The sequence below is a fragment of the Pezoporus occidentalis genome, unplaced genomic scaffold (genome assembly GCF_034315485.1).
Source record: "Pezoporus occidentalis ecotype Australia unplaced genomic scaffold, CSIRO_AGI_Poc_V1 ctg39, whole genome shotgun sequence".
NCBI lineage: Eukaryota > Metazoa > Chordata > Aves > Psittaciformes > Psittacidae > Pezoporus > Pezoporus occidentalis.
In genome coordinates, this window is record NW_026915713.1 from 5814146 (window position 1) to 5829919 (window position 15774).

Below are 15774 nucleotides of genomic sequence, written 5' to 3' on the forward strand. Positions count from 1 at the left end.
CATTGCTCTCACATAAATTCAACAATGATGTGAAAGTTTCCATCTTAATTACTTATGCTGGGCCATTTGTCAGCAGAAGAAGCCAAGTACTTCTGGGTAGTCACATATCCCTTCCCATAATGACACATCCCTTACCTTCACACTCTCCTTCCCCATCTTAAATCACTTGGAATGGGAAAGATCTATCTCTTCATTGACTATAGACGTCACTCAGTTACACAGAGAGCCTGACTTTTATAGGACTAATTTTAGGGGCAAATATATCCTGCTCTGAATAATCATGATGAAATAACTCTTTTGCAGTACTTATTTCACTTGCTGTAAAGCCTTGCACAATATATATTTATTTGAACAGCCTGTATTACCACTCCATGTCATTGGAAATTTGTATTGAAACCAAAGCTTTTTTTGCATCATTATGGCATTTTTGGTCACAGCAGAAGGCTTCACCCTGAATTAGGAAGCATAGAGCTCAAGTCTTCTACATGTCAGTTGCTGAAGTATGGTGTCTCATTCTGCATAAAAGTTTTTCATATCAGGAATTATTAATAAGCTAGCACAATCAGTGCTCCTTGTGATGCAGTCAGATTTTTCATGATAGAAACTAAAGTTATACAGGATTAGGAGTACGAAACTTACCATGATACGCTACTATCAAAGTCCACAATATTCAGGATATATTCAGTAGGCTGAATGGAATACAGATATCAACTAACCTCAGAAGACTGGATTTAAATGCAAATCTGAATCTGATATTGAGACAGTATGATTATAAAATAGCACCTGTTACTTCATGAATGGGTAGCAAGAAGCTTGCTTTGTAAGTGTGTTCTTCGTCCTCTTCAGTATCAGTAGTGAATATTCTTCACCTAACTTCTCCAGAAGTATACAGAAATGCATGTTTGTATATAGAATATCATGGCACTTGTAAAATATTTTTCTATTAAAATAGCCAGTTGGGAGGGTTGCAGTATTTTTTAATCATTGCTATTTCTGGTCTCAGTATACAGTTGCCCTAAACCCATGAAAGCTGATGGATGTTTTTTTGTGGATTTACACCAGCAGAAATTCTGGGTGCATAGCACAAGTAATTTTGAAATCCTGTGACATTTTGTGGCAGGCTGAGGAAGTTGGGGCTGTTCAGCCTGGAGAAGAGAAGGCTGCTTGGAGACCTCATAGCAGCCTTCCAGTATCTGAAGGGGGCCTATAGGGATGCTGGGGAGGGGCTCTTCTTCGGGGACTGTAGTGACAGGACAAGGGGTAGTGGGTTAAAACTGAAACAGGGGAAGTTTAGATTGGATATAAGGAGGAAGTTCTTTACTGTGAGGGTGGTGAGGCACTGGAATGGGTTGCCCAGGGAGATTGTGAATGCCCCATCCCTGGTGGTGTCCAAGGCTGGGTTGGATGGCCTTGGGTGACATGGTTTAGTGTGAGGTGTCCCTGCCCATGGCAGGGGGGTTGGAACTTGATGATCTTAAGGTCCTTTCCAACCCTAACTATTCTATGATTCTACGATTCTGTGATTCTATGATTCTATGATTGTTTTGTTTGTTTCAGTTATCCGGCTATAGTGGCAGGCTACTGCAATTAGATCGCTTATATTTTAATGCTTTGTAGAGTTTTTTAAGAAAATGTGGTTTATTTTATAAGAAAGAAAGAAAAAAACCACAACAGAAAACAAAGCTCAATATCTTTTATTTATTTCCTGAGGACTTTCACTTACACAAGTAGGCACTAAATATTTGAAATTGACTTTCCAGAGCACAGCAGTAAAAAAGTAAGAATTTGGCTTAGTTTCATTTAAAACAGTAAAAATTGACCTTGTAAACATTTCCATAGGAGGTAGGATACATACATTTGACAATCTGTCAAATAAGAGAAAGTAAACAGTTACTCTGTGGTCCTAATAAATAATGAGCAACACAGGCATTAAATACACATTTTTATACAAAAAGATGTAAGTGAAAGACTAAAATAGCATTTTTAATAAATTAGGAATAGATGTAATCATTTCTTTACAACTTAAGTCTGTGCTTGCAAGAATCACTGGCTCTTTCTGCTCACCCAGAATTTTTGACTGAAAAATTGTAATGGTGAAAACAATCCTGAGTGATTCACAAGCAGGACCCAATTTGAATATAGCAATTTTTTCTCTGTGAAGGACTGCTAATATCCCTCCTTTAACACCTATATGTAATACTTTTCTATTCCGTCAACTTGGAGGGGATTGTATCATAGCCTTAATATCTGGATTTGGAATGTAAGCTTAAAGGCACTGACATGACTCTCCCAGTTAAGTTCCTCCAGCAGCTGCTCCCATGAATACAGTGTTGATTGGTGGTAAAGATGACACCGTATCTCTGCTTGGTGGGCCATGGGGCTCCAGATTTTCCTGAGAAGGGAACTGACCAAGTGTTCCATACATGCACTGGGAAGATGTGGTTTGCATGTTTGAAGCTGTGGGGAAAAAAAAGGTTACCTTAATTGCAAGTTTTCTATCTCCTGGATTTAACAAAAAAAAACAATCCAATTTGATCTGATGGAGACCTTATCTACCAGGCACACTATCTGAAGGGTGGAAATGTCAACACTTCTGTACTACACTCAATTTACCTATACTTCAATAAATTTTCTTCAGTGGCACTGAATTCTTGCAGAGCCTTAATGAGGTAAGTAATGTCTGATCTTTTGTGCGAGGCTAACAGGTAAGTAGTAGGAAGAGGTAATCAACAACAAAACAAACAGTGCCTTAGTTTATATCTTCCATGTAACCCTTTTTTGGAATGTGAGACAAAACTCAGATGCCCTTTATTTAATGCACATACCAAAACAAACCCTTTGGGGTTAGGTAATTTCACCTAAAATTCACTGTCAGTGAGAGCTTTGCCTAAGACACACAGTTATGGAAGCACAGGACAGGAAGGGACTATGCCATAAGCAGCATATGTCTAGACATCTCTGACCCAGGGTTCATTTGATCTGTGTGACAGTGAGTATCCTTAAGAGCCCTTAGAAGAATTCAGTCCATTATTAGCTCACTTAATAGATAGTAAGTGTTTTCTAATATGGATTTTTCTGCAACTGAGACCCAGGCCAGTCATTCCAGTCCTCATAGACAACGTGTCATAGTCCTCCTTATGGAAGTGAAGAGTTATTAAACCCACAGTCCTGCAATATTAAGGAAAACACATCTTATGATGCCCTTGGTACTGAGCCATTTTATCTCAGTATTGCATCCTATATGCTATATATATGAGCTACAGTTTAATACTCATCACTTGTTCAGATGCTAAAAAGTTCATAGCTCTTCCTCAGTCATTGGCTATACTTACACATAGGAGTCCGACAGGTGACTGAAGGTGAGGACTCTGTGTAGTATGAGCCTGCTTGTTTTCTTTCACTGTCATCCAAGATATTCAGTGGATCATGTATATCACTGTATGATGGCAACGATCGAATGCTGCTTACACTGCTGATTACAGAAACATGTTGATCCACCATTGTTCCAAGTCTGTGAGATTCTGGATAATTTATATTGTTTCCATAATACCCTATTGATAGGAGATTGGAAAAAAAAGCGGAGTGAAAATACAGCTGAGGAGAAAGGGTAGGGTAGGAGCCTGTGACAACCTGGGACAAAAGTTAATTGTTACCGGCTGAGTCCCTTGAGAGTAAGATTATTTATGTACTCATACATCCTAGTAACATTAGAAATGTATGCAGTGATTGACCCAAAAGGAGCCTGTGACAACCTGGGACAAAAGTTAATTGTTACCGGCTTCGTCCCTTGAGAGTAAGATTATTTATGTACTCATACATCCTAGTAACATTAGAAACGTATGCAGTGATTGACCCAAAAGAGGGGTGGTAACATGGGAGTATAAAAGATCCTAAGAGTTCAGTCATGCCTTCAGTACAGAATTGCCCTTCCAGTCTAAGATCAAGAATCAAACAGTAGCCTACAGCCAGTGGCCGTAAGAGACACCATGGAGACTCCTATCTACAGTTCTGTGCTCCCTTCTGAAGTGCACCGTCAAGGAAAGTACATGTGGAACAAAAATCTGCAAAAAAAATATACAAATCCATACAAATTCAATAATTGCACTGTCTTTTTCTTCCGGAAGAGGGGGATAGCTTTGTTGACCATATCTCTAAAGCAGATTGGTGCAATAACTTTATGCTTGAAACAAGAGAAATATTAGGGATGATGTCTCAAACTAATTCTAATGCACATATTTGTACTTTGTCTCACCACCCTGACCTTGTGACTAGAATGGTCCATTATGCTGATCACAGAGGTAAGTTATCTTATTCCTTCTCTGTTTCATAGTAGATGTTTGGGGGGCTTTTCAAGAGATTGTTAAATCACAAGGTCAGCCTGGTTTTGCTTCCTTTGTGCAAGACATGGCAGTGGTTCCAAAGTAAGATTAGCATAGGCACAGCAGATGCATTTGAGGTCTACCATGAATGCACCAGAGGAAAATACATTCTTAAGTTGCTTGTTAAGCTACTTTACAATCTCTGTGTGTCATCAGAGAAGTGCAAAACAGGAAGGTATAAATAACAGCTGAAAAACATCTTCTATAGAAAAAAGCAGATAAAAGGTGGTTTACTCCAGCAAGGAAGAGAAACAGAAGGGAAAAAGAAAATATCTATTAATACCATTGGAAGCATTAGCAGGATATGCTGGTGCTGGGCATGTAGACATGGAGTTGCTCAAGAAGTTGAAACTCCCAGTGTTCAGAAACTGCGTATTGTGTGCGTCCTGAGACATGGATGAGGGACCATAGCTAGAAGGGGATCTGGCATTGTATGGAGACACAGCACAACTGTTGCTGAAGTAGTCTCTGGAGAACTGCTGTTCACTCAAGGCACTGAAGCGGCTGTGCTCTGCTCTGTGGTGGTAAACTCCCGGAGTGGAATGGGCCTGAGTTCTGAACATCATCTGGTAATTGGAATTGTTTCCATAGTAATTCTGATTAGTTTGTGACAGTGTCTGGTAAAGGGGTTCTGAATAAGAAGAGCATTGTGAATGTGTAGATAACACTGGATCTACACTTGGAGGTCTCACAGCCATCGGCCCCTGGTTGATAACGCTTCCTCGGCTGACTATGGCTGGTGAAATAGGTGGAGTCATCAGGTGACCAGTGCTTTGAGACAGTTCCATCTGACCTGGAATAAATAAGCATTAGCTGCAATCAGAATTCATACTGCAGTACTGCTGAATAGAGCAGATCTGTCCCTCTAGTGACCCCCACCTATACAACCAATGCTTTTTAATCCATGGCTTCAGGGTACGAAGCTTCCCACTTTCATTCTCTGGTTTAGAGGCTGTCACATTCAATGACAATGTCCAGCAATTGGTGGAGTCACTAAACCTGGAGGTATTTAAAAGATGTGTAGATGTGCTTAGGGACATGGTTTAGGAGTGGACTTGGCAGTCCTAGTTTAACAGTTAGACTTGATGATCTTAAAGGTCTTTTTCAACCTAAGTGATTGTATTGTATGTATGTATGAAATACAAGTCACATGTGCTCCAGGTGTTACTGTTCATTCTGCCTTCACAAGAACCAGCCAAGAAGTATAGAATAGTTTTACCACTGTTCCAAGAGGACCTATTACTGGCAAGGCTCTACAATTGCCATCTTCTGTAAATCAACACAGAAGGTGAGTTCATCAAACATTATTTACTAGAGGTCATTATAAATGCATATGGTCATTACAGCAACATGTTACTGTGGACTGAAAGCCTAACAAGCAAGAGAAGGACAAACTACAAGAACTGTTACATACCTGCCAGATGCATATTCCCACTGTCTCCTGCGGCAAAAGGGTTCAGACCAGAAGCTACACTGCTTGGCTGACTAGCCGACAAGGACACGTAGGTTTGCTCTGCTAGACACTCATTTTTGACTGAAGTGTCACTGGGCAGAGGAGCAGCTTTGTTACGATTTGCTAGGAAGCAAGAGCTGGGTGATGCAGTAAAGGTGGCTTTGCTTGCATCTGGAAGAGTAAGTGAAAACTCTTGGTGGCTGTTATATATGCTCATTGCACATAAATTCACCACGAGTATATAGACAACATATGAGCTGCCTGATTTGTTCATATTTTGCTTATTTTAAAACATAGTCACACCTCCATGTTTTGCATGTAGCCAATGAATACAAATATTGACCTAGTCTTAACCTTCCCAGTGGAATTGTTTGTATCATATTCCCTGACCACAGATCGACATCACAGAGTATCAGCTTCTTACTGGAGCCATCATAGTGAAGGTACAAATCAGACTGATTCCCTTGTAATAGGAGTCAGCAATGAAGTCAAGTAAATTCACCAAGAGTGAACCAAGCTCACAACACTTCATCCTAAAGAATTAACAATAAGAATTTTAGAATGCTTGAACTCTGTTTTCATACTGATATCTAGAGAAAAGCATTTGTTTTACTCAGTAGTTGTACAGTTTTGTGCAGATTATTGAAAAAGTCAGTGGAAGTTTTGCTATTCTTCAGTGGAAACCAGAACTTTATGGTTTCAAGGACTTCACCTAAATATCCAAGCATAAGGCAACTGCTACACAGAACAAGTTTTTTCCTGAATGATGAATTAAAAACATCGACTGTCAGACAAATCCTATGCAAGTTTCTTGCAGCAAAGGGCAGATTTAGAGTAACAACAACCAAAAAGTTAAAGAATGATTGCTGGTGCTAATGTTAATAAAAAATATTTCAGCAGAGCTATTTTTATACAGTCAAGTTTCACTGAATTTTTGGGGATTAAGTTGGACTTAAATTTGATCCAAATTAAACTTCATTTTTATAGCAAAACGCCTGGAGAATGACTTCAAACTGACTAACCTTGAAGAAGCCTGGTAGATGGAAAGTGTTAAGGTTTTTAAATTCATTTTGTTTCTCTTCCACACTGTAATACTTCAGCCAGATGCTAAACAGGGCTCCAAATTTGTGTTCCAACCTTGCAGGAACAGTTACATTTTAGCAACATTTAATATGTTCCTCGTTCCAGGCCCAATTACATATTGAAGCTTTGGCAGAAAAACTGGATTAGGAATTTCTGCCTTTTCTGCTAGTTATACCTCTTTTCATACTTCAGTTTGTGGCCCTTCAGATGTACCTACAAGTGTTTGTTGTACCCACAGATCCAGTGTATTCACATTCCCACAAAATGTTATTAAGTGAACTATGGTTAGGAAGGTGGGAATGAATTGCTGAGGGGTCACAAGCTTTTCAAGTGAATTTGACAATGTTGAATATAGCTACACCTTCAGGAGAAGACAGTAAGCTTGTTTCTGTTTAAACAAATAAGCCAATTTCTAAAAATAAAGGAGTACATTTAAAAGAACCAAGCTCTAGTTACCTAAATTCTTCATGTATTTGTCCAGTAGATTTTGGAGTTCTTGTTCTTTGTCATTGTTGAACTGTGTTTCCATGGCGAGCAGGATGTACTCATCTAGTAGCATGCGGATCAAATGAAAAGAACCTTTGGGAGGAGAAGGAGAGAGAGTAGCCAAGTTATCTTTGTGACCATCTCTCACCACTCTACAAGAAGTGAGTGAAACAAACAAATAATTGTGGACTTTAAATGACCTGGCAAGACCAACATGGTATAGTGCCTAAGTTCTAGCTCTAATCTCTCTTTGCACTGGCCCACCTAGCTCAATTGTTTACTGTCCTGTAGGCTATTTGACCACTAATTACATCAAAGAAAAATACTGATGAAAGTGAGACATGCTTTATACTTGAAGAGGGCACACAGTGGAGCTAGATAAGGCCAAAGTCTGCTAGAATGCCTCTGCTCTGCTTCTGTTTGCCTTGTGCTAAATAACCAGACAATAACTGGTGAAGTCTTTGACCTTATTTCAAGGATTCACATTAAAAATGTGTGTCTCCCTACAGCCATTTAAAATGCACTCTGAAATTTTAAATTGCAATTTACCTGCAGCCAAACTTAGGAAATCATGTACTAGATTCACAGCGAGTTTCACTTGCTCTACCATCTTCTATTTTATAAAAGGTTCTTTCTGAAAATCTCCAAAAATGTAAACACTTCCAAAGATGGACATGTGAAACTTACGTTTTAAAAACCACAAACTGTTTAATTGACTGTCTACTGATCCCAGAATTAAATCAGTGGTGATCTGCCAAATTTATTTTGCTTGTGTTAAAACGTAATATGCACAAGAACTTCTGCACAGCAGTATTTTAATTATTTTTTTTTTTTGGCAACTGATCCACATGTAAAACTAATGATTTAAATCTTCTGTCGCCTACACTGAGGTATGCAGCTATATTTCCATTGCCATGTCAAAACAAACACAGCTTTTCAAATGCAAAAAAAGATACCTTTCAAAAATGAACGTGACACTGCTCACCAACAAAATATTACTAGCATTTACAATGAAAGGCTAGTTTGAAAAGCACGTTATACAGTATTTGTGGCTTTAAACAAAGAATCTTTAGACTGGGACATGTTCCTCTGCTCAGGAAATGGTGGAAAGCTGGTAAGTGTTAGCACATATGTACAAAACATGAGAGTTTTTACAAAGCCTAGGTACCAAAACTTGATGCGTTGTTTAGAGTTAGATTATGCATCACTCGAGCACCAAAAAAACTCCATTTGAGAAGGAAGTCTTGAGCTCTCTTCTTTAATGACCTCCCATTTTGCTTGCTTGCCTGAAAGAGAGTAGTAAGATACTGGTAAATATGCCAACTTGTTTTCTGCACACACAAGAATTGAATGTTCGTGAGAGTTCAAGGAGTCTTTGACTTGAGTTGATGTGATAGGGTTGGATCAAGCTGCCTCGTTCAAACTATCTTCATAATATGTGTCCTAAAGTGATAAAGAGCATCATTCATTTATTTCAGTTCAACCAGAGCAGAGGTCTGACAGTGTCAGATGATGCAAACAGCTTACTGCTTGGGCTCTGCTGTGCCCTGAAGGCATATAAATTGCCTCATATTCTAGTATTAAAGATGCCAAAATGTTCTGTAAATATACAGGTGTACAGGGCAGAAATAAATTTTAAAAACCCTACCCTCTGCCACTATGTTATTTCATATAAACAGGGAGATAAGTCTTTGTACTTGAATGTAGTCTAACACTGGCCAGACTCTCTTACAAAATGGTATGTTTACTAACATAATACTGACACTTTTAATGCTGCTCATTTCATGCTGTCACTTTGCTCTGGCAGTGATTTTTTCATGTGGTAAAAGCCCTGTTGCTTTCTCAAACAGCAAGCAGAAAGAAGCTGTTGTGTGAATTTGACAGTAACTGCAATTTGGCATGAACAGAAGGCAGACAGCAACGGAAGGATTACATGTTCTGTAAATTATTAGCTTCTGCTTATTTGACCTAGCCTCCTACCAGGAATCACTGGTATTTCTTACCCTTAACTACAGGAAAACAATGCTAGGAACCATACCTGTTAACTTTAATAATAACATATCACATAGTAGAATGCTGAATGAGAGAGAGTGTCACCCTTTCTGCCTGGCTTCTTTATCAGAAATTGTCTTCTGAAATTGTGGAATGAATTTTAGACCATAATCATTCAGTTGTTTGGATAAGTTGTGATTGCTTAGCTTCAGTGGGAGTTTTGAGGACTTGCTTTGGCTCTGCTACCCTGAATCATTCGAAGCTCCCCACTGTCCTGATCACTTATGACAGCAAATATCAGGAAACTCAAAGAGCTTTAAAGGAAAGAAATTATCACTGTCTCCATTGAAATTTGGGAAAACAGGTGAAGAAAGGAAAAATGATTGTTTTGTAAGTGGCAGAGTCACTGTCCTGCAAGTCGGTCAAAGCTAACTGCACTGCCTCCTCATCCTGCATCCATTCATATGAAGTGCTCCCTTAAATGGCAGACAAAATATTCCATTTCCAGATAGAACAAGACCTGATGAGAAGAACAGTGTTCAGCTCTAGCAAGCAATGGGTAACAATTTATTCTGCTAGTTCACATTAATTAGAGTTATGTATTGGTAAATATCTCTTACTTGAGCTATAACATAGAACTCAATTATTTTGTTCTCAGCCATAGTATAATCATTCATATGTAACTACATGCATATAAAATACTTGTGATTATAAAGCATCTTGTAAATCAGGAGGAAAAAAAACAATCCCATCAAAACCATCAATTACCGTGTTAAGAACCATAACAAAGCTACAAAACTGCATCATTTACCCTGGTCTGTAGAAATCCTTCTACAGGTTAGCTACTTCTGAATCCATCTGCTACATTAACTTACACCATTCAAATACCATGAAACCATAGAATGGTAGAATGGTTTGGGTTAGAAGGACTTAAAAGATCATCTAGTTCCAACCCCCCTGCCACAGGCAAGGACACCTTCTACTAGACTAGGTTGCTCAAAGCCCCATCCAATCTGGCCTGAACCTGGAAATAAAGAATTGTTTCTCGAAGGAACAGCTTCTGCTCATTCGCTGAGCAATATACCTGTGTTTCTGCATACACGTATAAGGTGGATGGGTTTCTTTCATGTACACTGATACTTTCATGTTAAGATACTTCTTAAGTTTGTTGCACACATAAGACCACTTAACAGCACTCAATATGATTAATTGGAACTAATGGCACTGGAACCTTTCTCACCAAATGAAGAACTTCCCTGTTACAATAAGGAGATGGGAGCAGAGATAAGAATTCCACAAAGGTAACCAATAGGACTACCTAAATGTAAAGGGACTGTGTAAGTAAGCGGACTGTCTGACTGTGTAAGAAGTAAGGGCAGTAGGATTTGGTCTTGAGTCAGACAGAACATTTGAAAGGTACCTTGATAACCCTTTGCTCAACCACAGTATCCAACCATTCAACAAATGATTCCACAGTGGCATTCTTCTTTAGAAGGTCCTTCAGTTCTTGGAACACTGTAACAGAGTCATCTACCATGTAAAAAGGAGAACATATCATTTCATGCCATTCTGAATGTGAGAAAAAGCCACTCACCAGCAATATGACAATACTGTAGCATGGAAAGGAAAAGCAAAGAATTAGAGCAGTAAAGAAATAAGCAATTCCCCAGCAAAGCAAGCAGATACACATTCATCACACATACATATTTAAACTACTTAAGCATTACAGTGATACAAGTTGTAAGACAATGAAGTTTCACAATAAAAGAAAAAAAAATGTTAATTTCAATTCCTTTTAAGATTCAGCCTTGAAAACATTTTTATTATTAAGTCTAGTTGTAAAGCTTTATCTGTGACTTGGCAGATTTGTACACTTTTTTAGGTTTACCTTATATTTTACAAGTTTCTCACAATATAATGTAAATCTAACTCCATAAACTCCCATTTTCAAAAAAAGTGCCTGAACAACCAGTTAGGTCTCTACTTTTTTTTTTTTTTTTTTTTTAAACCAGTGTGGAAGTGCACAGGGAACAAAATAGAAAACAATTACACCAAATGTAGGAAATGGGCAACTCAAATGAAAATATGAATAGGTTTCTGAACTATTAAAGACAACAAACTTTCATGATCAAGTAATAATATTTACAGGACAACACACTGCTATTCCTTTCAGCTCTCCAAACTCTGATCAACATGATTCCTATGACAAAAGTTACCTTTTTAATAGAGAAAAAGGGTATTTCTTTTTAACAACAGGTATGTAATATGAAAGTTAACACTCTCCACTCTAATTCTGTGTATGAAAATAGCTGTTATACTTCATAGAAAATTATGTATTTTGTTAAAGAACAACATGCAGCAAAAAAAAATCTGTTCATAAAAAGAAATGTAAAGTAGCTCAAATGTTCATTAAATTAAGCCATAATGATGTGGAATTTTTGAGACATATTTCAAAAATTGATCTGTGCTAATATGCTCATATCATTAGGACAAAACTGAAGAGATTTGATTACACTTAGCAACTGACATGTGAATGATTTCTTTAGCAACTGTTTGTGACTTCTCAGCCAAGCTTCTGTTCTTGTAGGACATCCTAGGGCAACTAACTGGTTTTCTTGAGATACTGAAGTTAACACAGAGCTAGACTAGAGGATGTAGGGCATCTGTGTGCCTTTTCTCAGTCCAAGTAGGCTAGCATGGTATGGAATGAAAAAGCAAATTACTTTTAATGATACATACATATCACCATGAACTTACATTCACTGTAGACCTCCCCATCAGAGTCTGTGCTCCCTGAGACTGCAAGGAGTGCCTGAGATGCAATACTATTCAAATCAACTTTTTCAATGTCTGACACCATGGAGTTGACCACATGCTGATCAAAAAGGGCTGGCCGAGCAATCTGGAAGAGAAGTAAATGTAAAATGTTGTGACTCTGTCATGGTTTAACCGCAGCCTGCAACTGAGCATCACACAGCCACTCATTCATTTCACATCCCTCCGCGGGATGGGGGGAGAATTGGAAATGTAAAATAAGAAAACTCATGGGTTGAGATAAAAACAGTTTAACAATCTAAAAAAAAAAAAAAAATGACAATAACAGTAACAATACCAATAATAGTAATAATAGTAAGGAAAAGGGAAAAAAATAACAGAAAATACAAACCAAGAAAGACGAGTGATGCAAATGAAAACAGTTGCTCATCACCAACCAAGTCCCTGGGCAGTGTCCCCTCTGCCACCCTTCCCTCAGTTCTTATTGATGAGCATGATGCCATATGGTATGGACTATATTCCTTTAGTCACTTCGGGTCAGCTGTCCTCGCTGTTTCCCTTCCCACATTCTTGCCCACCCACCACCTACTCTATGGTGGGATGAGAAGCAGAAACGGCCCTTGCTCTCTGGAAACACTGCTCAGCAGTAATGAAAACATCTCTCAATTATCCGCACTCTTTCCAACACAAATCCAAACCATTAACTCTATTCAAGCCAAAAACCAGCACACACCCACAGCTGGGGATCACCTCAGGGAGGGAATAACCCCTCAGAGAAGAATCACAGAATCATAGAATAGCTAGGGTTAGAAAGGACCTTAAGATCATCTAGTTCCAACCCCCTGCCATGGGCAGGGACACCTCACACTAAACCATCTCACCCAAGGCTCTGTCCAACCTGGCCTTGAACACCACCAGGGATAGACCAGTCAAAGCTTCCCTGGGCAACCCACTCCAGTGCCTCACCACCCTAACAGTAAAGAACTTCCTCCTTATATCCAATCTAAACTTCTCCTGTTTAAGTTTTACCCCTTGTCCCATCACTACAGTCCCTAATGAATAGTCCCTCTGCAGTCTCCCTATAGCCCCCCTTCACATACTGGAAGGCTGCTATGACTACTGTGTTTGTTACTGTGCTCAAAATTTAAACATATTCTGTTTAATCATGGCTGGGGTTTTCATAGATCAGTTGAGAAAATGTTTCCCTTCCACTAGACTTCTAATGCTTTCCTAATGCATCTTTCTATCAGATTATCTTCCTGATGTCACATATGTGCTACTTCTGTCTTAATATTCATGAAAGAGAAAACTAAGTTAAGATGAATATATGGTGCATCTACAGTTATTCATGAGGATTAACACCTCAAAGGCCAAGCTGTTAGCACTTAAGTTCCCAAAAGACATTGTATCCTTTTGTATAATCTACCAAACCATCACATGGAGGTGCCTTCTAATTGCAGATCCCTGTATCCTAGCCAAGACAGCCTTGGAGCCCTTGGCTACCTGTCACTAACAGAACTCAAAACCAAATAAGCTCACTAAAGGACACCATGGAAAAGACAGCAAACCTTTGCTAGGCAAGAAGGATGCTTGCTATTTTCCAATTTGGAACTAAAACAAATACACATATATTACGCTTCATCATTTGATCGCCTAATGTTCCCATGAAAGTATTTCATTATAACCATGGTCTTTTCTCTCTTTTCCACTAAAAAAGTTTGAAGTTTTGGTCAGATCTATTTATCATCATTTCCTTCTTGTGTGGTTAATACTACAAGATGTTAAGTGTTCCATAGCTGAAGTCGAACCTTGAAAAAATAACGCATTGTATCTCCTAGCCTGAAAGCTGCATGAAATATAACTGACTTTATATATATATATATAGGCTTATTTTTTTTACCTGTGCTAGGTGTAGGAATGATGTCTGTCGTTTCAGGGAGGAAACAAATCTTCGCGCAATAGGCAGTTTCTTATCTGTCAGGTTTTCTGGTAGGTTTTCCAAAGAGGAAACAACCCACTGTTCCCAGTTTTTTGCAAAATTTCTTATATCTGCCAGTAAGCTATAAAGGGAAAAAAAAAAGTGTTTTAGAGAAACATCAATAAAATTTGCCTTGCATTTATTTAAATAATTTATTTAAATAATTCAGAGACAATTTATAATAATGCTTAAATATTATTGCGGTGCATAGGCTACAAACCTGAAAAATAGTCTGGAAAAAGGTAACAATTATTTTTCTTTAAGCACCACAAGTACATTTATTTCTTTTTTGATCTTACAGGGTGTTAGTGTAGAAGAAGCCTATTACAATATATCCAACAAGCCAGTAAAATGGGACATTAAAATACTGTGTAACGTTCAATATACTGTGTACTGTTCTATAACTGTCTTCAGACCCAAGTGTATTTTGCCGTACATGTGCTACTGTTCTGAAAAAGAGAATAAATATTTTAAGAACATTTATCTGGGATATAGAATTTCTGCTCTTTACCTTGAATATGCCTAACAAACATCATTTAGCATTATTACTGACAAATACCTACCTTTCTGGCATTTCTTGCATTGTTGCAGGGATAAGTACATCTGTAAGGACCTTCAAAAAAGTAACAGAAAATTATATCAAGCTTCCACTGGCCATTTATTCACTCATATCTTTCTTGTCTACTTAGATTGCACAGTGATAAGAACAGGAAATTAATGCAGAATAAACCCATTCAACTTATTTTCCAGATACTTGAAGTGATATTTAAAGCAGTAATTATTTGAAGTGATTAAGTTATTTAAAGTGACATGTTATTTAAAGTGATACTGAAGCGTTTGAGGCCAGTTTGGACGGGGCTTTGAGCAACCTGGTCTAGTAGAATGTGTCTCTACCTGTGGCATGGGGGATGGAATTTGATTATCCTTAAGGTCCCTTTCAGCCGTCGATTCTATGATTCTATGATATTTATATACCTAGATTTCTCCCATCACTATTAGATAGGAACATATGAGATATTTTTATATTTAGGTAGCTCCCATGCTTAATGTATGCCAGCATGCCAGTAAAACAGGAAAGTGCTATCACTCCCATGATAGGGAAATCAGTAGAAGTGAGATGCATAAACACTTAGTCTCCTCTAGAATCACTGTGAGTCTAAGTAAAGCATGTCCTAAGTCCTCATGTGCTATTAGCCACTTGACTCTTCTCTCTGCCATACTGAATGTGGCACTGAATGTGTTCAGAGTTTTGGACAAACCCCTGATAGCTAAGTATGATGTAGAGCTGTTTAGGAAAAAAACTGCGCCATCTGGCATACCTTCTGGGGAATGTTATTGCAGAGGGCAAAGCTGTCAGCTTATATCCTAAAAATCTGTTTCCACTACTGATGTAATTGGTTTGATAACAACACAACAAAATTTCTCCTTCTTTCTGCCAGCTGTGCTGTCAAGAATATCTAACATTATTATAAGTGAGAAACAGTAAGACACAAAGAAGACAGTAAGACACAATAGTAAAATGATGAACTTTTGAGAAATTCCGTCTTAGTTGATTTATAACTTAGGGCTCCTGTAGTATTTCTTCTTCTGTCGCATTAAAAACTTATTACAAATAAAATTAATATTGG

General features: G+C 38.2%; 1 protein-coding gene across 3 annotated transcripts in view; it reads right to left on the reverse strand.

Moving 5' to 3' along the window:
* Window positions 1-1675: 1675 nt before the first annotated feature.
* The window catches only part of RFX6 (regulatory factor X6), a 39788-nt gene continuing 25689 nt past the window's right edge, over window positions 1676-15774 (reverse strand). The window contains exons 9-19 of one of the 3 annotated variants that reach the window (XM_062632456.1): window positions 14710-14759; window positions 14069-14228; window positions 12151-12295; window positions 10814-10923; window positions 8570-8687; window positions 7372-7494; window positions 5794-6003; window positions 4663-5172; window positions 3333-3551; window positions 2281-2457; window positions 1676-1865 (exon numbers count right to left, since the gene is read on the reverse strand). In XM_062632456.1, the coding sequence (XP_062488440.1) occupies window positions 2294-2457; window positions 3333-3551; window positions 4663-5172; window positions 5794-6003; window positions 7372-7494; window positions 8570-8687; window positions 10814-10923; window positions 12151-12295; window positions 14069-14228; window positions 14710-14759 (1809 nt within the window). In that variant the 3' untranslated portion in view covers window positions 1676-1865; window positions 2281-2293. Of the gene's footprint in view, window positions 2458-3332; window positions 3552-4662; window positions 5173-5793; window positions 6004-7371; window positions 7495-8569; window positions 8688-10813; window positions 10924-12150; window positions 12296-14068; window positions 14229-14709; window positions 14760-15774 lie in introns of all 3 variants that reach the window. The other 2 variants (XM_062632458.1, XM_062632457.1) reach the window with 2 other exon arrangements.